At 44.3% G+C, this 23809-nt stretch overlaps 1 protein-coding gene across 1 annotated transcript in view; it reads left to right on the forward strand.

Annotated features, from left to right (window-relative positions):
* The window catches only part of Ern1 (endoplasmic reticulum to nucleus signaling 1), a 102962-nt gene that overhangs the window by 27109 nt on the left and 52044 nt on the right, over positions 1-23809 (forward strand). The window contains exon 2 of the mRNA XM_028865193.2: positions 6715-6835. Within this exon, the coding sequence (XP_028721026.1) occupies positions 6715-6835 (121 nt within the window). The remainder of the gene's footprint in view (positions 1-6714; positions 6836-23809) is intronic.

The raw sequence follows: 23809 nt of genomic DNA on the forward strand, positions 1-23809 counted from the left end.
ACTCTGCATTAGCAGTCAGTGGTGTTTCATGCAGTGGTGAAGCTGCTGGCCTTTGTGAAACTTCCCTGTGTAATCAGAATGTTGGACAGCAGGACTCAGCTGGGCCTTGCATGGGATAAGGTGGCTTGTTGAAGTACATGCTGAGCAGGGTTACAGTGAGGAACCTTCTACTGCTGAATGCCAGGAATAAAATATGCTGGGTTAAAAGATGTACAATTTGGACCGAATTTCCGTGCTCTTTAGTTACTTACAAAATAGTGGGTCTTGCCAGGTAGTGGTGGCTTTCGCCTTTAATCCCAGCACTAGGGAAGCAGAGAGAGGTGGATCTCTGAGTTCAAGGACAGCCAGGGCTACAGAGAAACCCTGTTTTAAAAAAAAAAAAAAAAAGTGGGTCTTGAAAAGTGAGTGCATGTTTGCGTGTGTGTGTGTGTGTGTGTGTGTGTGTGTGTGTGTGTGTGTGTGTTTTGAGGGAGTTTATAAATGGAACAGCAATTGCAGTACTCTTTTATGCTCCAGTCTCAGAAATGGGACAGTATAGTTTGCATCCAGCATAGATCACTTTGGAAAAAGTCATCTGATTTGAGGTGCTTCAAAGGCTGTATATTTCCAAAGTGATTTCTGGTCACCTTGTATGAGAAGGGCTATATGGACAGAGCCTGGTGCCTGAACATCCCCCTGGAACTAGGGGATGTTCAGTTTGAGGGTAGACTAAAATATTCTTAACCACTGCAGGTTTCCTGATTGGTCACTTTCAATATCTTCAAGCTAAGGGTATATATGTATAGTTTTAAACATCAGTTAGTTTCCAGATAGCATAAAGCAGAGGTAGGTTTGACCTTTTTCCATTTTCAGACCCTCTGGAAACTATCATGTATAGCCGTAGGGTCTGTTCCTGTTTTTCATCTGTTGTAGAAAAAAATACTGAATGCTAAAGGCTGGATTGGCTAGGCAAAGGTAATGGACATGTTCATTATCATGAAGCAGTGTTTTTCAGTGTTCCGGTACAAATAGTTCTCGGCCACGATCAGTATCACAAAAGACATCTAGGAGCATATTTATTCATATTAGTTATAGCAACTATATTTAGAGGTAGATATTTTCATGTTTAAAAAAATGCTGAAGGTCTGGAAAGGTAGCTCAATTAGTAGAGTGTTTCCCTAGTACAAATGAAGCCCTAGGTTTGATCTCCAGAGATGATGGAGGCAGTATTATCATTGTCTATATAGAGAGTCCAAGGCCAGCCTGGGCTATGTAAGGACCTATCTCGAAGGGTGGAATAAATTATGCTTGAGGTTTTGAAACACCAGGAAATTTATAATGCATATTTATCTTATGAGAGAATGATAGGCTGCATAGTGAGACCCTGTCTCAAGAGGGGAGGGGAGGGTTGGCCGGGCGGTGATGGCGCATGCCTTTAATCCCAGCACTTGGGAGGCAGAGCCAGGTAGATCTCTGTGAGTTCGAGGCCAGCCTGGACTACCAAATGAGTTCCAGGAAAGGCGCAAAGCTACACAGAGAAACCCTGTCTCGAAAAACCAAGAAAAAAAAAAAAAAAAAAAGAGGAGGGGAGGGGAGGAGAGGGGCAGGTATAATGGCTCCCCAAGGACACCCAGTTTGAATCAGTTAAGAGCAAAACCGGCCAAGTTTGGCGAGGGTCATGAGGTTACTGTGGACATGTAACTGGCAGCTAGAGCTCAGTGACTGATGTAGCTTCTCTCCAAGCCTCGTGTTTTTGAGATCTTTAGAAGACTATGCAAGTTGTGTGATGACTGCTTTATTTCAGCTCACTAGCCAACCCCAGACCATCACTTTTCCTGTGTTTCCAAGCTATTCAAACAAGGTAGATGGCGTTTGTCTCCACACTGTAGGAAAGGAGCACTAATGTCCAAGTGTTTCAAACTCTGCTACTGTGATGAGATATTTGGGGCATTTTCTATGCAATAGAAATATATAGTAATAACGACAGCTCTCTTATTCTTCTAGATGCTCAGACTCTGATTGGGAGACTTCTGCCTCTCTAAACCTTTGTTCCTTTTGGTAACTACTGATAATCACGGGTGGCAGAGTTACCTGATGTCCTGAAATTGGAAGTGTGCCCCCTGAACTCAGGTGCTCATAAGTGCCGTTAAAGGTCAGCTTCTCTCTCATCTGCACACTTGTGTGATTTCAGAAAATGGAGGAGAAAATGCTAGTGCTATAATTTTGTAATATTTTCTTTATCATTTCTCTGTGGTTTTGTTTATTTATTTAATTTATTTTTTTATTTATTTAATTTATTTACTTTGGTTTTTTTTTGAGGCAGAATTTTTCTGTGTAGCCTTGGCTGTCCCGGAACTTACTCTGTAGCTCATGCTGGACTCTGCCTGCCTCTGCCCCTGAGTGCTGGAATTAAAGGCGTGCACCACCACCGCTTGGCTTGCTTCTCTGTGTTATTTATTTATTTACAGTTAAGTTTGTTGGGTGTTTTTGTGTGTGTGTTATTTTTCTAGAAGACACATGTGCCATAGTACATATATGGAGGTCAAAGGACAACTCAAGTGAGTAGCTCTCTCCCTCCACAATGTGGATACTGGAAATTGAACTCAGTTCATCAGGCTTGGTGGCAAAAACCCTTATCTCCTGAGCCATCTCCTCAGTACTCTGGTTTTTTGTTTGGTTTGTTTTAATTTACTTTTGTTTATGTGTATGAGTGTTTGCCTGAACATATGTGTACATGCACTGCATGGTTCCCTAGTGCCCACAGAGGTCAGAAGAGGACTGTATATCCCTTGGGACTGGAGTTACAGAGGTTGTAAACTGCCACACGGCTTCAATAGAAGAATCGGGGTATAGACTATTTGGAACAAGTAACAGAGACCCAATTCCAGCAGACTTACACAAATGGGAATTTGTTTTAAACGAGCGTCTTTGAGCTTAAGGAAAGCTTTTGCTGAGGTCCAGGGAACAACGGAAGGGAGACATTCTCTCGCTGTCTTTGAGCCAAGTTTCTCCTCAGGCTTCTTTTTGTCTTTCTCTCATCCAGCTTTTTCCATATGGTGAAAAACTACAAAACTTTTCCGAGTTCACTATTTCCTACTTTAACTACCCAGAAGGACTCGGTTCCTGCCTGGGCTCCAAGACTGGTTTTACACAGTGGTTATCTCTTTGGTAACTATTTGCTCTGGCCATGCAGTTTTCTCATGTCAGGGGAGGAGGGCAGGTCCACTTGTAGCGTGTCACCCTCTGGACTCTGTGAGCCCAAATGATTTCAAGCATTCCCAAACAGTGACCTTTAGGTCCTCAGAGAGGACCGGTGCCACCCTGGGGCTTCTGTGGTTTTCCTTGTAGTCCAGTTTCCGGGTTCCTCAGGTAGAACTAAAAGTAGGCTTTAATTCTTCCTCAAACTCCAGGCCCTGCACAGATAACATCCTTCAGGCAGGAGGAAAGTTGGCTCTTTTACCCCTTCCAGAAAGAAGGCGGGGCCATATCAAAGCAAGGTGTGCACCTCCCGCCCCCCAGGCCAGCACTCCAGAGGATGAGCCAAGTTCTGGCAGCTGCTCCAACATCACCCCGGCTTGGTACCTCCAGGGGGTCTCCCCAAGGGAAAGGAATGCAGGGCCTGGAGTACTTGTCCTGCTACCTCAGGCTGCCCTGAAGAGAACCATCAGGTCCTATCTTTTAAGGTTCTTAAGAGTGAGGAGATATTCTGGGCCAGGCTCCCATTCACAAGTAACTGCCCAATCCTTTTGTTTTAATACGAAAAGACAACTATTCTCATATTCTAAAAAGAGTGCTTATACCAAAATTCACACGTAACAGTTTAAGCAAGCATTGCTGGCCTGCTTAAATTCAAGACCCCCACCACCACCCCCCCACACACACAGTAGAACTAGGTAATTTGTGGGATAGTGACAAAGAAAAAAGAAGTCCATTACAAAAGTGTGGCACAGCTGAGTGGGCCACCCGACAAGGCAGTTTTATCTAGGAAACTACCAACTGTCATCCACATATGTGGGTGCATGTGACAGACCTGTGGAAATCCTGTGGTGAGGGTGCAGATCCTAGCAAAGCCAGAGGACACACAGACAGAACTCCATCCAGTATAGTTAGAACCATAGTGTACACTAAAGTTTAGGGTCTATATTTTTCACTGGATAATATATATGAACAATTTTCTATATCATAGATTTAAAGTCTGTGTTAATACACATGTAAAATTTGTTGTTGAGCTATGTCTCAGTTTGTTTCAGCTTTTTAAATATTAGAAATTTGAGTTCATTAAAATAATAGTATGTAGCCAGGTGGTGGTGGCCCACGCTTGTATTCCCAGCACTCTGAGGCAGAGGCAAGAGGATCTCTGAGTTCAAGGCCAGCCTGGTCTACAGAGCGAGTTCCAGGACAGGGACAGGCTCCAAAGCTACACAGAGAAACTCTTGTCTCAAAAAAACAAAAAAAAAAGTCATTGTGCCCAGAGATTTTTTCCATATCAGGAATTTTTTTCATTAGTGTATAGAAGTTGAAACATAGGATCTGAAGTATGGGGTATTTCTTTCTGCTTTCCCATAGGACCATTTGAGGGGAGGAATGGAGCCAGTATGTGTGTGAGTGTGAGTGTATGTGGTGGGGAACAGGGGAAATGATCTGAGTGAATATAAGCAAAGTCCAATGACACCCGTATGAAAATGTCAAAGAACCTGTTATTTTGTCCACTTTCAAAAGTATTTTTAAGAAAGATTATACTAACATTTCTCTCTGCTACTAGCGATGGGTAATAAAGATAATTTTCATAGTCTTTAGAAGTGAAGGTATGGGGGGGGGATGTGCCTGTGGACGCGGTGCCTGTGGAGTGCAGAGGCCTAGCCTCCTCTGAGCTGGAATTACAGGCAGTTGAGCTGCCCAGTGTGGGCACTGGGAACCAAATGCAGATCCTTTGCAAGAGCAACAGGCAGTCCTAACTGCTGAGGCCCTCTTTAGATTTTTTTAATCTCAATTTTCACTATTGGGAACTGAACTCAGGGCTTCACACATACTAGGTAAGTGCTGTGCTGTTGAGCTATATTCCCTGCCCTGCAGTGTTCTGCTTTAGTATTTTTATCTTGGGGTTGGAGAAATGGCTCAGTGGTTAAGAGCACTGGCTGCCCTTGCAGAAGACCCAAGTTGGGAATCTCAGCACCCAGATGGCAACTCAAAACCCTCTGGAACCCCACTTCCAGGATTCAGTGCCTTCTTCTGGCCTCTGCAGACACCAGGTACCCATGGTGGTACACTTACATACACATGTAGGCAAAACATTTCTGCACATAATTTTTTTTAATCTAAAAATAAAATAATTTTTAATTTTTTTTTTTTTTTTTTGGTTTTCGAGACAGGGTTTCTCTGTGTAGCTTTGCGCCTTTCCTGGAGCTCACTTGGTAGCCCAGGCTGGCCTCGAACTCACAGAGATCCGCCTGCCTCTGCCTCCCGAGTGCTGGGATTAAAGGCGTGCGCCACCACGCCCGGCTCAATTTTTAATTTTTATTACTGGTTTTTTTGTTTGTTTTTGTTTTTGTTTTTGTTTTTGAGACAGGGTCTTGCTATGTAGCCCAAGCTGATCTTTTTCCCATAACCTTCTTGCCTTTCCTTCAAAGTGCTGGGACCACAGACATGAACCGCCATATCTGGCCCTCGGTTGTCACAATTTATTGAACAAAAGAGATAGACTTTAAATTGTATTTTGATTGTGAAGAAAAGTTTGGAGTTAGGCTTTTTGTCAATTTCCTCAATAACAGCTTTAATTTATGTGATTGTAAATTACATTGGAATCTTGATTTTTTTTTTTTTCAAGACAGGGTTTCTCTGTGTAGCCCTGACTGTCCTGGAACTTACTCTGTAGACCAGGCTGATCTCGAACTCTAGTGATCTGCCCACCTCTTCCCCCCCAACCCCAGTGCTGGGATTAAATGCACATGCCACCACCACCACCAGACAGAATGCATTGCTTTTTAAAGATTTTTAAAAAAGTTTATTTACATATATGTGTGTGTGCGTGTGTGTGTGTGTGTGTGTGTGTGTGTGTGTGTGTGTGTGTGCGCGCGCGCACGCGTGCACACACACACACGTGGATTCCAGAAGAGCACATCAGATCTTCTAGAGCTGGAGTATAAGCAGTTGTGAATGCCTAACATAGGTGCTGGGAGTTGAACCCGGGTCCTCGGGAAGAACGGAGAGTGCTTCTAATTGCTGAGCCATCTCTCCAGCCCAAGAAGATTGATATTTTAGAATATATTATGTTCATATAACAAAGGCTGATTTCCCATTTTACTTTAAATGTAATCCTCTAATACTTTGCTTAAAATAAATCCCCTGGTAGATGAGAAACTGTTGTTACTCTTTTCTATTATGAACTCATAACATGCGAAGGTTTTCTAGAGTAAAATAGACCCAAGAGAGGGAAGCCAGAGAGCAGACCAAACTCCCTCCCCCCATTTCAGGGGAAGTTGCCCATGAGTTGTTTCAGAATTTTTTGTCATGTTAGATTATAGACCTGTTGGTCTGTTGTGGGAAGGATCAACACTTAGAATAAAGTGACTCAGCTCTTGTCTGGACATGTGCTCTTGATGAGAATGTAGGCCCTCTCTCGCTTTCTGTGTCTGGAGGATGGATGATCATATGAAGGATGATTTGAGGAGTTTGTGATTATACATGCCCAGGGTGAAGGAGTGGATTGCCATGAAGATCCTGTCTGTCTCGTTGCAGAGTTTTGGAAGTGCCAGCACAGTAACCCTGCCCGAAACCCTGTTGTTCGTTTCCACCCTGGATGGAAGTTTGCATGCTGTCAGCAAGAGGACAGGCTCGATCAAGTGGACTTTAAAAGAAGGTAATTCGGATTGTCCTTGAGCGCCGCAGAAACTGGCTTAGCTGCTGCCAAGTAAACATGGTCCAGGAGAAATGGTTATATGTTGTTTAATAAACTAAGACAGGACAATGAGCTAAAAAGAGGAAAAGGTCAAAACACTTCTACTCAGAGGGTGACTTTACAGCCTGAACTGTTATGACTCTCCACTGAATGCAGCAGATGAAGAAACTATCTTATCTTTTATGCTTCATTGCTTCTGTCCAGACTCTAAAAAGCTCTAGGCTTTTCTATTATTAGCTCTGGCTGCTTTCTGAAGACCTTCTGCATTAAATTTGTTAAGTTCTAATGATCAGAGTCTTATAATCATAATTATAAGAAGATATCTTCTCAACCCTTTCAATTACTCACTTGTTTTTTGTAGAGCCTGAAATTACCATGGCCTGTAAGATTTGACATTCACCCATCTTAACCACATTACTAAGTCGTTGAAATGAGGCTGGTTTCTCATTTAACCCTCCCTCATATTGCTGTCACTCCCTTCTGGTGGTAGTCAGTAATCAGTGGTGGGGAGCTCTACCACTGGGGAATTCATCCTACTTAATTTCCAAAGCAATCTTCCCAGACAGAGCCATGCCCAGCTCAGATTCGGGGATTTTAGTGTCCTCTCTGTTATTCTGTTATTAGTAAGTCTTACTTGGTCTTAATTCAGGTCTGACTGGTGTGTTTTCTTTCATCACTTCTCCATGGCCTATTATTGTCATGAGCACAGCATTATTTCCCTTTGCTAAGCAGTCTTCCAGATGTCACACGTCATTTTGTCAGTACTGTGGTAAACCTGCTTCGAATCCATAGCTAAGGGCAGCTTGAGTACTAGGGTCATCCTGCCCCACCTCTTTGGGCCCTGCATGGAGCAGCAAGAACTTTAAGGCACCCAAAGAACCAGCACTATGGGAAGTGAGTGGCCAAGAGATGATTCTTAGTGCCGTCTTGTAGTCTAGGCTCTGAGAGCGCATGTGTACGGCCCCGCCTTCAGATTAAGCCTTTTAGTGCTTTAAAATGAAAGCAGAATTTTTTAAATTTCAAAAATGAGAATCAAGAAGTCACAAAGGACTGGGAGAAATACTTTGGCCATTGGATGTTGGGGCCTGCCCTTCCTTTTTGGTGTTTCAAGGCACGACAGACATTTAGCCACTCTCTTCTTTCCCTGCTCACTGCACAAGTCTTTATTTTCCAAGTAGTCTTGGCTGTGTCCAGTACAACTGGGGCTGGGCTTGTCTGTTACTCAAATACATCAGTCAGTCTCTTCTTTCTTGTTGCTGAGAGATGAAAGAATTTTTTTCTCCATTTTTTTTCATCCCACTTTATATGCATTAAAAGAATCTCCCCAGTTCAATTCCCAGCACCCACATGACAGCTCACAACTGTCTGTAACTCCAGTTCTAGGGGATCTTGTGGTGATATTGTGTTCCCCAAAATACTATGCACCCTAATAAACTTATCTGGGGTCAGAGAACAGAACAGCCACTAGATATAGAGGCCAGAAAATGGTGGCACACATGCCTTTAATCCTATCACTTGGGAGGCAGAGATCCATTTGGATCTCTGTGAGTTTAAGGCCACACTGGAAACAGCCAAGCACGCCTTTAATCCCTGGAAGTGATGGCAGAATGCAGAAAGGTATATAAGGTGTGAGGACCAGGAACTAGATAGAGCTGGTTAAGCTTTTAGGCTTTTGAGCAGCACAGTTCAGCTGAGATTCATTCTGGATGAGGACTAGAGGCTTCCAGTCTAAAGAAACAGGATCAGTTGAAGAATTGGCAAGGTGAGGTGGCTGTGGCTTGTCTGCATCTCTGATCTTCCAGCGTTCACCCCAATACCTGGCTTCAGGTTTGTTTTTATTAATAAGACCTTTTAAGATTCATGCTACATCATCTGACAACCCTCACGCAGATAAGTATGCAGGCAAAACACCAGTGCACATGAAATAAAAATAAATTTAAAAAAGAGAGAGAGAATCTTAACCTGGGAAAGATACTGTATGGGACATAAAGAAAAAGGGAGACCTTGTTCTCAAGGCTCCATAGTTAGATAAGCAGCAAAGGCAGAACTTCAGTGTAGAGCACGGTTCTGTGAGTGCTCAAGGAGGTTCTGACAGTGTGCTGTGAACCTGCACCCATCTGGGCACAGGGTGGGCTGGTCATGTGATGGTTTCAGGGCTGGGCCATGGCTTGAGATGGGGGGAGAATTGGGATGGAGGCCTGACAAAGAAAAGAGAGGGTTGTAGGATTTGGGGGAAGGGCTGGTGCATTCAGCAGGATTCTGGGGATACATTAAAGGTAGAGAGTTCCAGAGCCATAGGGTATGTTGAGCCTGATTGATTGAACAGGAAATTGGGAGCTATTAGCATGTTTGAACAAGTGAGGGACTCATCAGATGCTCGGCTTTCAGATTAATCCAGCAGTAGCCTGTGTAGGAGAACTAGAGACAGCAGCAACCTGAAAACAGAGTACAGGAAAGATAGATGGAGTCAGTAGAACCCAGCGTAGGTGAGATGCTCAGAGAGGAATTGGTTCTGTTTTTAATTAGTGTGTGTGTGTGTGTGTGTGTACACACACACACACACACATGCTTTCTTTGTATTGTTTTGTTTTGTTGTTTTTAAGACAGGGCTTCTTTGTGTAGCCCAGGCTGTCCTAGAACTCCCTATATAGACCAGGCTAGCCTTGAACTGACAGAAACCCACCTGCCTCTCCTCTTATTAAGGTATATGCTACCCCTGCCCAGCAGAGAGAAATTGTTAAATGACACTTAAGAATGGGTTAGTGTGGGGGCTGGAGAGATGGCTCAGTGGTTAAGAGCACTGACTGTTCTTCCCAAGGACCCGGGTTCAATTCCCAGCACCCACATGACAGCTTACAACTGTCTGTAACTCCAGTTCCAGGGGATCTGATACCTTCACACCAATGCACATAAAATAAAGTGAAATACATTTAAAAAAAAAAAAAAAAAGAATGGGTTAGTGTGCCTGGCGGTAGTGGTATATGCCAGGACAGCCAGGGCCTTGTTACACAGAGAAACCCTGTTTCAGAAAAAAAAAGGGGGGGGGGATGAGTTAGTGATACTTATTTAACATCTAATCATTTAAAATAATGTCTACCATGTTGTATTAAGAATGAACGGTGGCTGGGCGACGGTGGCTCATGCCTTTAATCCCAGCACTCTGGGAGGCAGAGTCAGGCGGCTCTCTGTGAGTTTGAGGCCAGCCTGGTCTACAGAGCAAGATCCAGGACAGACACCAAAACTACACAAAGAAATCTTGTCTGGAAAAACAACAACAACAACAACAACAAAAAGAGTGAACTGTGAACTGTGGAGGGGTTGTTTTGTTTTTGTTATTGTTACTGTTTTTGTTTGAGACAGGGCCTCCTGTAGCCTGGAATGGCCTCAAATTCCATGTGTAGCTAGGGATGACCTTGAACTCTTGATTTCCTGCCTCGACCTTTTAAGTGACAGGATTTTAGATGAATAACACCAAGCCCAGCAGAACTACATTTTAAAATTAAATTAAGCCCTGGATAGCAGTAGCTTCAATTTATATTTCTGTACAAAGATAGTAGTAACACATTGATATTATGAGTTGGCAATATAATTTTAATCTTATGGTTATAACTAAGTATTTCAAAATTGGCATGTCTAAACTATTAATACAGAGCTATATCATGAAGTAGTTAGACTCTGTTATAGACCCTGACACACCCTGAGAGTAGTGACACAGACAGGAAAGGAGTTGATGGTGAAAAGAGCTGTGGAGACGGACGACCAGCAGGAAAGCGGATCAGCGGATCAGCGCAGGGCTGGGGTTGGGCCGAAGGACTGCAGTTTTCAGCAGGCCCCTCCGAGAACATGTCATTTGAGCAAGACCTCAGGGAGACAGGAGCTTCTCGTAGAAGGCATGATGGAGTGTTATTGAGTTCGAGATTATCTCCCACAGGCTCATGTCCACAGCTGGTGGTGCTCTTTTGGGAGGCTGTGGAAACTTTAAAGAAGGAGGCCTGGCTGCTGGAAGTAAGCCACTGAGGATGAGCCCTGAGGGTTCTAGCTGGGTCTTACTTTCTCATTGGTCAACATGATTTTACCAGCAGCCTCCCATTTCCACTCACACGAACTAAGCTTCTCCTTCTGTCATGGCCTTCTACCATGGTGAACTATATTCTTTAAACAGTGAGCTAAGGGGCTGGAGACATGGCTCAGTGGTTAAGAACACTGGCTACTCTTACAGAGGACCTGGGTTTGATCTCCAGCACCAACATGGCAACTCACAATCGTCTGTAGTTCTAGTTCCAAGTTATCCAGTATCCTCTTCTGGCTTCCACAAGCACCAGGCATACATGTGGTGCATAAAATAAAATGAAACCAAACCAAACCAACCCCGTGAGCCAAAATAAATCTCTTTCCCCCTTAAGTTGCTTCTGTCTGATATTTTGTCATAGCACTGAGAAAAGTAACTGAAATGCAGGGTAAGGGCAGGAGTTCCCTTGTCTGAAGAGCACTGGGATGGAGAGGTGTGGCAGGAGTGGAGCAGGTGGAGGTAAACTGAGCTTAGAGAGATGTAGCATGAATCTTAAAACTTCTTATAATAAGAAACCCAGAGCCAGATATTGGGCTGAAAGCTGAAAGATCAGAGAAGCAGAGCAGCAGCCACTAGTTCTTACCTCTACGAAATCCTCAGCTTAAAGAGAATGAGTTCCTGTTTCCTCACGCCTTATGTACCTTTCTCTGTCCTGCCATATTACTTCCTGGGATTAAAAGAGTGTGTGCTTCCCAAGCAAAGGTGTGAAATCTCAAGTGCTGGGATTAAAGGTGTGTGCCACCACTGCCTGGCCTCTATGTCTAATCTAGTGACTGGCTCTGTCTTCTGATCCTCAGGCAAGTTTATTAGGGTACACAATATATCAATACAGAGAGATGGGGGCCAAACAGGATATAAGGGACCCTGTTCTGCCTTTATATGATTTATTATAAAGGTACACTTTTGCGTTTCTGACACAAAATTTATAGATAGTGACTTACATACATGTTTTACAAAGAAATCTATTGCTCAACCGGTAATCTAAAACTGATAATAGGAAAAGAATTTTTTAAAATTGAAATAGGATCTTGCTACATAGCCCAGGTTGGTCTGTAGAGCTCAGGTTGGCCTCAAATTTGTGGTTCTTCTCACTTAGACTCCTTAGTACTGACATTATAGACACATATTATCATACTTTGCTCAGGAAAATAATTTTTAATCATATATCAGAATTTACCTTGTAAATACTTGGGCCATGCGTCTGTGAGGGACACTCCACCTGTAGGAAATACTGGGTCTGTTGATGGAGATGAGGATATCAACAGAGCCATGGAGACACTTTCCAAGATGGTGGACACTTCATGGTAATGTTCCATGTAAAAAAAAGCTGTCTTAACTTGATTCACACAGCAGATATAGTCTGAGAAAATTCAGTATATTATGTCATACAAAATATGTTTGTGTGCTGGACGGTGGTGGCACATGCCTTTCATTCCAGCACTTGGGAAGCCAGAGGCAGGTGGATCTCTGTGAGTTCGAGACCAGCCTGGTCTGCAAATTGAGTTCCAGGACAGCCAGAGCTGTTATACAGAGAAACCCTGTCTCAAAAAAATCCCCCCCAAAAAAAGTTTTTGTGTCTATGTGTAAAGCAAATTGTGGGCTTGAATAGCTACTAAAGGTTTTTTTTCCCATGTGAGTGACTGGCAAATCAGAGCAGTGTGTCTGGTTGTTCAGGACTACCTAATGGTTGGGTGTGGTGGCACATGCTTTTAATCCCAGAATTTGGGAGACAGAGACAGGTGAATCTCTATGAGAGGCCAGCCTGGTCTACAAAATTAATTTTAGGACAGCCAAAGCTATAGAGAGACCCTGCCTCCAAAAAAAAAAAAAAGAAAAGAAAGAATACCTAAAATCCCTGGCCCCCAACCTCTGTGGCCATCAGAAAATATGCTCACAGATTTCTGAGTACTCCCTAGAGAACTGTACGCCCTCCCCCAATAAAGAGTGCCAGTGTTCGGCCTGGTGGCCAGTGGAAGGACATTGAAAGAAATGGAAGAATCCAAGTATAAGATTGACTTGCCTGGGTATTACAGACTGAATGTGTCCCTGTCAACTCCACAGGTTGGATCCTGTGGTGGTTTGAATAGGTACGGCCCCCATAGACTCCTGTGTTTGAATGTTTGGTCCATAGGGAGTGGCACTAATAGGAGGTGTGGCCTTGTTGGAGTAAGTATGTCACTGTGAAGGCAGGCCTTGAGGGCTCATAAGCTCAAGCTAACCCCAGTGTGGCACAAAATCTCCTCTGCTGCCTGCAGATCAAGATGTGGAACTCTCAGCTCCTTCTCCAGCACCATATGTGCCTGCATGCCACCATATTCTTCTATAATGATAGTGGACTAAACCTCTGAACTGTAAGCCAGCCCCAATTAAATGTTTTCCTTCATAAGAGTTGCCTTGGTCATGGTGTCTCTTCACGGCAATAGAAAGAGTCTTAAGCTCCAGTGTAACGTTATGTGACAGTGGGGACTTTATGAATAGCATAAGGATGAGACTCCACACTTGGATTAGTGTCCTTATGAGAAGAGAGAGAGAGATCTGTATGTGTCTTTCTCTGTCATTTGAAAGCACCGTGAGAAAATGTGTCTAGCCATGAAGAGATTTCCCCCACAAGAGCCAAGCCATGCTGGACCCTAATCTCAGAATTCTAGCCTCCAGAACTAGGAAAAATAAATGTCAATTGCTTAAGTCCCGCAGTCTGTGATGTTTTGACAGTAGGGCAGACTAGGGTACCTGGCCTCCAGTTCGAGGATCAGCACGTTCCGTGTTGAATGAGACTGAACTGATGGGGCTAGGGAGAAGTTGAGATAGTAGGCAGCATCGTACTGCACATTTCCACACAAGGGAGGATTCCAGCTGGCCTGACAGTGGAGCAGGTGGGAGAAACCTGTGAATGCAAGCACAGGCCTTCAGCCCATCACCCTGGTGTTCTTCAGGATGCATATCCGGGACTCCATTGCATGGTTTCCTAACTGTTTACTTTTTTCAGGAGCCAAAAACCTACAAATTTCCCCCCATTTCCACACTGGTTTTTGGCAGGTACAGTTGTTCTTCAACCAAACACATGTTGCTGTTCCCAGAAATAGAGGTGCCTTGTGCCAAAGTGGAGAATTATACCTAGTAGAAAAGACGAGGCGTATGTGTTTGGGGCACTAAGGTGAATTGTGACATTTTGCTTAGGTGTCGTCTTCCAAGCCTGATTTTGTGCGGTGGCAATCCCTGCTGCCTTTGAAATCTCCCCAGTGATCAGGTTTGTGTATGTTCCATTTCTGCAGCTTCAGACCAGATGCCAACTGCGTGCAGCTCTGCTCTACGTCAACTTTACAAAGCTTGCGTTGGTCTGGCAAAGCTGAACAGACGATTATTCCAAGGACTGGCTTAGGGCTCCTTGTTCTCTCCATAAAACACTCGCTGCTTTTTGACACTCAGATCTCCATCAAATTACCAGTTCTTCTTTAGTAGCCTAACTATATTTCCATCTCTTTTCCAATAATGGAGGATACAAAGGACTGGGTCCAATTTAGAATCATCCTTACTAATCATACATTTTTACTAAGCATGCAACATGGCTGCTCTCCCAGCCAAACTCCCCTGGTGTCCTGTGAGTGGTTAATATTGGAGATTTTCAGGAGGGGTTAGAACAAAATTACTTAGTTGAAATTTGAAGGCAACCTATACAGCCACATGAATTTCTTTTTCTAAGTGGGTGTGTCTTGCCCCAGTCCTTCCTATGCTGATAGTCATGGCTGCTGAGTCTAGACACTAGAGTGATGCTCTTCTACTATCCCCTTAGTGTTCAGCTGGCCACAGGTCCTGTTGTGCCAGTACAGGAAGTACCTTCCAAATCTGACTGTTACTCCTCTCAGTCCCCAGTTCTAGGTCATAGCCAGGCTTGTGACATTCATGTGCTAGATTTATGTGGCAGTCTGCTAACCATCACCCTCACTCCCCACTGTCCCTTGCTTTTGTTAATTGTCCTCTCATTTGCCTGTTTCACTGCCATCTGATTTACCCCTACCCCACTCCGCACACAAACTCCAGTTAGACTAAAACTGCCCCTGAAAGACAGTCATGCTGCCTCCAGTGCTGCCACCTATGGCTATGGGGGGGTTGTCACCCATGCATAGAGAGAAGCAAAGAAAGGAGCATGAGCATCCTTGATGGGCTTTTCAGCTATGGACACCCTACCACAGCTAGTCTGAGAAGCACTGACTCCTGTGCTCAGGTCTGTGCTCATAGAAAGCCTAGGAGACCCATCAGTCTGCTCCACACATGTCTCTAGCCTCACTTCCGGGCACAGAGCTCCTTACCAGGCCTCAGAAACCTTGGTCTTAGGGGCTAGAGAGATGGGATTACAAGAACTGGTTGCTCTTCCAGAGAACCCAGCTTCAATCCCTAACACCCACATAGTGGCCCACAACCACCTGTAACTCCAGTTCCAGGGGATCTGATACCCTCTTCTGGCTTCTGAGGGTACCAGGTGCACAAGTGGTACAGATGGACAGACATGCAGGCCAAAATACCCAGACACATTTTAAAAAAACAAAAACGTCTTGGCTTATAGTGTTAGACAAAGAGCCCATGGCCAGGTTACCTCCTTAGTCCTCTGGCGGAACTGGCCCCTTCTTCACCTGGGTTCTGAGGTCCTTCATTGAAGCCCATGAAGGTACTGCCAGCTTGTGCTGGGGTTTTGTCTTCCTGCCAGATTTCTCCTTCCTTGACAGGGGCTCTGGACCTTCGTGTCTACTTGGTTCCCAGGACTCTTCTGACCAAGTGTCTTTTGAGAGTCCTTGGAAGCTAGTGGGACTTACTTTGCCTCCTTGGATGCATCTACCTCCTGTCACTTGTACCACTGTGGTGGCAGGCAGTTCTGGTTTCTTATCTTGAATTTCACACAGGTTTTTGTGGTTTTTGTAGTACCTGTTAGGTTGAGTGTGTGTTCTTAGGAACAGTCAGAGATCTACTTGCAAAAGAACAACAGAAACATGAGATGGGAAATCATGGAATGTGATGGTGACATTTTCTCAGTAGTTCCTTTTGTTTGGGGGGGGGGCTTTTCGATACAGGGTTTCTCTGTGTAGCTTTGTGCCTTTCCTGATCTCACTCTGTAGACCAGGCTGACCTTGAACTCACAAAGATCCGCCTGCCTTTGCCTCCCGAGTGCTGGGATTAAAGGCGTGTGCCACCACTGCCCAGCAGTAGTTCCATTTCTTAAGCAATTCCCAGGCTTTGGATATGATACACATCATCTTCCTTTCCACCTCATTGCTCAACCATGAGAAAGGTGTTTATTTCTTTTCCATGTCTGTGGAGGACTGAAATTAAGTCTGACAAGAGGGAATTTCAACTAAACTTTTTATTTTGAAAATGCATTGGGTTCTCTGTCTTTTCGGTGGTACTAGGGATTGATTCTAGGCCCTCGTGCATATTTGTCAAGTTCTCTACCACTGAGGTGTATCTTCAGCACTCTTTTTACTTTTTATTTTGAGATAGTACCTGGCTAATTGTCCAGGCTGGCCTTGATCTTATTCTGTAGTCCCTGCAAGGCCTTGAACTTTTGATTTTGCTACCCTAGACCCCTGCCTGTGTAATTAAAATTACAGGTATGTGCCATCAGGCCTCTCTGTCTCTCTCCGTCTCTCTGTCTCTGTCTCTCTCATGTGTGAGATGTTGACATCAAGATGTCTTCCTCAGTCATTTCTCCACCTTCTGAACTTGGATCTTACTAATTAGGCAGGACTTGGCTAACTGGCCTGCAAGCTCCTGGAGTCCATCTGTTTCTGTGAACAGCCCCCTCTTTTACCCCAGTGCTGAGATTATAGGCGATTAATGCTAAACCCAGCTTTTTCATGGGTATCCATGAGATCCAACTCAGGTCCTCATGCTTACATAACAAGTACTTTATCCACGGAGTCATTTTCCAGCCCTGTATTTTATTTTTTTTAAGTGTGCGTGGTATGTTTGGGAGGTGGGGGAAGTACATGTGTAGGTATGTATGGATGTGTGTGGAGGCCAGAGATTGATACTGGATGTCTTCCTCAAAGTGTCTTCACTGCTATTTACTGAGACAGGATCTTGATGAACCTGGTACTTGCAAGTTTAGCTAGGTACCCAGCTGTCCTGTGACTTCCCTGTTTCTGCCTCACAAGCACTGAGATTCACACCAGGGGTTTTATATGGTTTTATATGGGTGCTGGTGGTCTAAACCATGGTCCTCACACTTGCGCGGTAAGTGCTTTGTCCTGTCGGTCATCTCCCTAGCCCTGGAGTTTACTTTTTAATATGAAGGATTTGGGGAGAAGGGGGACATACTGGGGACAAAATCCTGGGCCTTGTGCTTGTTAGGCAAGTATCAGCCACTGTGCTAAGTCCCTAACCCCATGTGAAATTTTTAAAACTATTTTCCAACACAAAGATACTTCGCAGTATGACCCATGTACTCACCCTTCAGCTTACTCAACAAGTGCCAACTCATTCATTTTGTACCCGACTCACTTCCCTCCCTGGTGGGACACACTTCATATTGCAGCGTCTCATATTGGACATTCCTCTTGCCAGTAAGTCCCTGCCCATAAGAACAGAGATCTGCCATAATGCATGTTCTTAGCCATTTGGTTGGTATGTATGGAAACATAGTTACCGTTGTGGAAGCATGGGGAAGATACTTCTTTTTGGCTGTCACTGTAACTTGTCCTTAGTTGCCTTTGGGTGTCTGTGGTTTGATGTCACCTCCCACCCCCATTGCATCTGTTAAGTTGTGGCATCCCGAAAGGCCCTTGGGTGTGTGGTCTTCTCAGTCCCTTCGTGATTGATGGTGACACCTAGCCTGAATGACTTCTGCTGAGATGAAACTGAATAAGAATACAGAATTTGGCTGCTACAGGCTTGAGCCATTTTCCTGATTGCTTGGATATTTCCACATGATTATCCCTGTCCAACATAACTCTATGATACGCACGAGTTTCCCATGTAGACAACTTGTCCTGTCCTTTCCCAGCTGTGGTAAGAGTTAGAACACAAGGACCTTTTAATTAGACGTTTATTTTAAAATTCTTTCCCCATGAAAGCTAGACTTCATAGGGCATTTAAGACTTTCAATTTTACAATGTAAACTGACAACTTTAAGGAGCATGAGGCTTAGATTAACCATACACTTTTCCTCTGGGGAGAAATATTGCCCTAACTAGGTTGCTTGAATGCATGACATTTGGTTTAGAGTTGAGAAGCATGGATGTCTTTGTTTCGTCCAATATTTTATATCAGAAAACAGTATTAGAACATTAAGTTCATTCCTGAGGAAATGGCTGTTGTTTATTGCATTCAGAGCACACACCCTTCCTGTTTCATTGCTGTCTTCTCTGCTAGCATCAAAATCTCCATGTCACCTTTCACTCATTTCTTTCTAGTACTGTATTCGATCAGGGCTCTGTTTGCTGGTCTTGTCTATCTCACAGTAGTCTGGCCTGTCTTAATTGAGCTCTTGCATCCTTCCCCTACTTTTGTGAGTCCTTCTCCTTTCTCCTTCGTTTGTCCTCTGATGTCTGTCTGTCTACACATCTCACTTCCATAGGACTGCATCACACTTCTCTTCCTCTCAGAAGCGGCCCTTTTGGTCCTGGTGCTCAGATACCCCGTTTTGAAGTTCTCTGTACTTTGTCTATGGTGGCTCTGCTGGCAGTCCAGCTTGTGTTATATCTCAGCAGGAACACACCACCCTGACCAGGCCTGGGGTGGGTAGTGGTTTCTTACTCATGTTTTCCTGTCACCTCCATGCTCCAGGCCTGCTTCCTCTATGAAAGTCGTGTGTGAGTGTGTGTGTGTGTGTGTGTGTGTGTGTGTGTGTGTGTGTGTGTGTATGTGTGTAATATTTCAGCCTACACCTAGGAGATCCTATGGCGTGTGGTACATGCTGTAGAAGTTTTTGTATGTTCCATGACATAGATATCCACTTCACAAGCCAGTGTCTGTCCTTCCTTTATCCCATAAAGCACTTAGCAGAACTAAGCTGGTAGTAGATGCCCAGTATTTGTTTTTGAGATACACATGATAAATCTCAACAGATAATTACTAGTAGTCGGATTTCTGTTCTTCTGAGAGAGAAAAAAAGAAAGAGGGACAAAGAAAGGAGTAAGAGAGGGAAAAGAAAGCGTGTGTGGGGGAGGCAAAGCATTTGGAACTTTATCTCTGGTCACTATTCTTAAATGCCTCTTTAAAGGACCAGTCAAGAACATTTCCGATCACTTGGAGAGATGCCCCTGGAAGGGTGGGTGTCTGACCAAATGCCATAGCACCCAGGTTGTCCTGGAGAGGTCTCTACTCAAAGGAGGAAGCCAGTTTCAGTGGTTACATGTGGAGCTTGGTAGAGGTTGAAAGGTGTATGTAGGAGGGTAAACAACCTGTGCTTTTCCTGTGTGTATCTAGATAACCCAGAGAAGTGGAGTGTTCCAAAAATCCTGGTGCTCATCTGGGGTAGGGAAGAGAATGCTCTCTCAAAGCTCTTTGAGCAGTAGTTAAGTGAGCAATGTGTTCTCAAAGGGTCTGTAATCAAAGGGTTCTTACTTCTTCCTACGTGAAATAAGTCTGTCTAGAGCCACCTCCAGAGAAAGCTGTCACCCTCAGTTACAGTCTGAAGCAGTTTATTACATTGGTTGGCTTCATCAAAGCCTTTTTCTTTTTTTTTTTTTTTTTTTTTTGGTTTTTCAAGACAGGGTTTCTCTATGTAGCTTTGCGCCTTTCCTGGAATTCACTTGGTAGCCCAGGCTGGCCTCGAACTCACAGAGATCCGCCTGCCTCTGCCTCCCAAGTGCTGGGATTAAAGGCGTGCGCCACCACCGCCCGGCCAAAGCCTTTTTCTATTAGCGGACTTTTGTGTCATTGTCGTCGTCGTCGTCCCCCACCCCCACCCCCCCACCCCCTGACGCCCCTACAGCATACCAGTGTGACCAGCCAGGGCTGGGGAAGTCTGAGGTGGGGCCAGGGTGACAGGTGAGAGTAGGAATAGAATGTCTTTGTTTCCAGCCTCTTGGAAAGGGGTTCTGAAATAGCTTGATTTTTAGCCTTTTCTTTTTCCATTTTGTTTTGTTTTTAGACTTTGCATTTTAGAAAAGTTTTATACATATGCAGAAGTAAAGAGAACAAGAAGAAGAGAGCCTCATGGAGCCAATGCCCAGCTGCAGTAATGATCAACACATGGCAATCTTTCCCTTTCCTCCTTTCATTTCAAGGCAAAAGCCACATCATCTTATCCATAAATTTAAGTAATTTTTAACATGGATGCAGAAACAGTACTGTGCCTGGACAACTGCTTTTAACTTGTATTATGTGGGTGTTTGTGTGGGATTGTCTTTTTTATAAGGGAAATTTGGCTGCATTCTACCTGCAGTGTTGACTGTCCCATGCATGAATCTTAAAAGTCCTTATTAATGAAAGTAAACCTGGAGCCAAGTACTGAGCTCAATGCTGGAAGATCAGAGAAGCAGAACAAGCCACAGCTTCCTCACCTCGCAGTTCCTCAGCTGATCCTGTCTCCTCAGACTGGAAGCCTCTGTCCTTATCCAAATGGATCTCAGCTGAACTGCTTCTCGAAAGCCTGAAAGCTTAACCAGCTCTAGTTCCTGGTTTTCACGCCTTATATACCTTTCTGCTTTCTGCCATCACTTCCTGGGATTAAAGCCGTGAGTAACCATGCCTGGCTGTTTCCAGTGTGGCCTTGAACTCACAGAGATCCAGACAGATTTCTGCCTCTGGAATGCTAGGATTAAAGTCGTGTGTGCCACCATTTTCTGGCCTCTATATCTAGTGGCTGTTCTGTTCTCTGACCCCAGATAAGTTTATTAGGGTGCACAGTATTTTGGGGAACACAATATCACCACAGTCCTAAATTACTGATCGCCTTTCATCCTGCAGACTGCATTGTTCTCTGTGTATTAAGAGGGCAAAGGCCTGGGCAGCAGCCACTCAGAGGCTTGTTTTCTGGTTAGCCACTAAATGTCTGTGAACTTTCTCTCTTTGCTGTGTATATGTCACAGCAAACAGAATAGGTAGACTCTGACCCAAAGTGTTGGAATTCAGTACACTCCTTAAGTAGTTGATACCAAGGAAGCTCCGTGAAACAGTACTTGCCCTGTGAGAAACACAGGAGGTGTATCATATGGACTAAGTGCATGCAGCAGATGGCGTGTTTCTCATTTCCTGGAGAAAGGGCTATTTGAAAGGAGGCTGAAGGGCAAACTGAGGTGAGCAAGTAAGGGCAAGCACAGACACCAACATCAAAGCTCAGGATGAGTTTGGGAAGAGTTACCAGTGTAAGAAATCACGGAGAAGTGGGCCTGTAGTTGACAGTTGTCAAGCATCATGCTTGAAGGAGTTGATAGTTTTAACCTCAAATGATGCTACATTCATTTCAGTGGTATATCTTTGTGAAGCTGAGTTTTTGGCAGCTGCTGTGACAAAATTCAAATACCGTGTGAAAATCTGTGTTAAATGGTAACGAGGGTGGCCACATCCAGTTTAATATAAGGTTTGAAATTATATAGTACTTGACAAGTACACACATTCTATTAGTAAGTAATTATGATTAAGAATGAAAAGTTTGCCGGGCGGTGGTGGCGCACGCCTTTAATCCCAGCACTTAGGAGGCAGAGGCAGGTGGATCTCTGTGAGTTTGAGGCCAGCCTGGTCTACAGAGTGAGTTCCAGGAAAGGCGCAAAGCTACACAGAGAAACCCTGTCTCGGAGGAAAAAAAAAAAAAAAAGAATGAAAAGTTTTTCAACTTTTTGTGTATTTTTTTTTAGCCCCATGTTTTCTCAACTACTAGACCCTAAATACTAAGTTGCTCAGTCCTATCTCCTCAAGAAGTTGGAATTTTCTTTGAGGAAATTGCTGACATGAAGAGTGCTATGGATTTGAAGGATGGGGACTAACTTGAGCCACAGCAATAGAAGGCCTTGGGCATGTGAGAGGAGCCCTTGTTGTTCTTAAAACTATAAGTGGCGCTGGTACCGTGCAGAAAGGTCATGAGGCATGAACACAACAAACCCAGTAGCAGAGCTTTATTGGGGGAGGAGGGCAAAAGGAACAGACCTGGGGAAGCACATGCAGAGGGAGGGAGGGAGGGAGGGAGGGAGGGAGGGAGGGAGGAGAGAGAGAGAGAGAGAGAGAGAGAGAGAGAGAGAGAGAGAGAGAGAGAGAGAGAGAGAAAGAAAATGAATAAGGATTCTGTCCTTAATTACATCACCAGCCTGTGACGGCATCCCAGCCTAAAAAGCGGGTGGGCCCTCTGCGCGCCCCCCTCTCTTTCTTCTCTCTCCTTCCCTCTGTCCCCTCTTCCTTTCTCCCCTCCCCCACAATAAAGCTCTAAAAAGTAACCATGGCTTGTGATTCTTCCGATCAGTACTCTCCTCTGCTGGCATGGCCACAAGCAGTGCCATTTAACCTACAGAGAGAGAGGGGGAGAGGGAGAGGGAGAGGGAGGAGAGAGAGAGGAGAGATAGTGGGCAGGAGAAAACAGAGAGGAAGAGGGAGGAGTCTGTGTCTGGCTTTTTAAGGTGAGACCATGCTGCACGTGCATATAATCACCAGCGCGCATCAATGACATAAGATGCAAGACCCCTTGCTTAGCTGCTGAACTGTGTATGTGTGGTCATGCAGCTGGAGTGGTGGCAGAATCCTAACAGCCACTGGAGGATTTAAGGCAGGAAGAAATACATATTGCCTTTGTCCAGCCTTCTTAGATAGCAAATGGAATGTAGGGCTGAGAAGCAGAGAGACTTTGAGATGGGGAGCTGGAGTGTAGACCAGTGAAGAGATGATGACTCTCTCTTTCTTTTCTTTTTCTTTTTTCTTTCTTTCCTTTTTTGAGACAGGGTTTCTCTGTGTAGCCTGGCTATCCTGGACCTTACTCTGTACACCAGGCTGGTCTCGAACTCAAAAATTCACCTGCCTCTGCCTCCCTAGTGCTGGCATTAAAGGCACTCACTGCCTGGCAGCTCTCTCAGTTTTAAAGTGATAAAATGAAAAGGAGGAGATAAATTTTTAAAAAAAATTTACAAAATTTGGGGTCTAATTGAATGGGAATAATAAGAGAAAGTAATACTGAGGACAAGAATGTTTCCAGATTATGTGACTGGGTAGTGCTGGGACACCAGTCTCTTTGGGGTTATAGAGTGGGGAGGGTGCTAGCTGGAAATGGGAGCGTGTCAGTGCCAGGTGGAGACCTACCAAGAGGGATTTGAGAGTATCCCGTGGGTGTGCTCACTGAAATGTTACTGTGGGAAAGGGCTGGGAAAGTACAGGTGAGGAAGTGGACAGGGAACTTGAAGCAGTGCTTTCCTGTATGGCTCAGCATCAAACCACCTAGGGTAAGTTACTAGAGCAAACTCCTGCCTTTCCAGACACTTATTTTCTAGGGGTTGGCTAGAAATCTGCATTAAAAAAACCTCACTGTTGGGTGCTGTTGGTAGTTGTAAAATGCTACATCCACTTTGGAGAACTGTTTGGCAGTGTCTTGCTAAATGTAAATAATATGACTCAGCCATTCCACTCCTAAAATAGTTTCCCAAGGGAAAGAAAAAAAAGTTCAAATAGAGACCCATATTCAAGTGTTAGTAGCTTTATTCACAGTAAACAAAACCTGGAAGCAACCCAAATGTCCATCAACAGATAGATAGGTAAGCAAATAGTCACACGTCCTTAAGGCAGAATGTTACTCATTAATTTTAGTTGATGATACAAAATAGGGATGAATTTCAAAAACATAGTACAATGAAAAAGAATCCCTACACAAAAGAATCTTCATTTGCTAAACTTAAACAAAGGAATTTATCAGAGGTTGTCTGGGGGTGGGGATGACTTGGGAGTATTGATTCCAC

The sequence above is a fragment of the Peromyscus leucopus genome, chromosome 8b (assembly GCF_004664715.2).
Source record: "Peromyscus leucopus breed LL Stock chromosome 8b, UCI_PerLeu_2.1, whole genome shotgun sequence".
Taxonomy (NCBI): Eukaryota; Metazoa; Chordata; class Mammalia; order Rodentia; family Cricetidae; genus Peromyscus; species Peromyscus leucopus.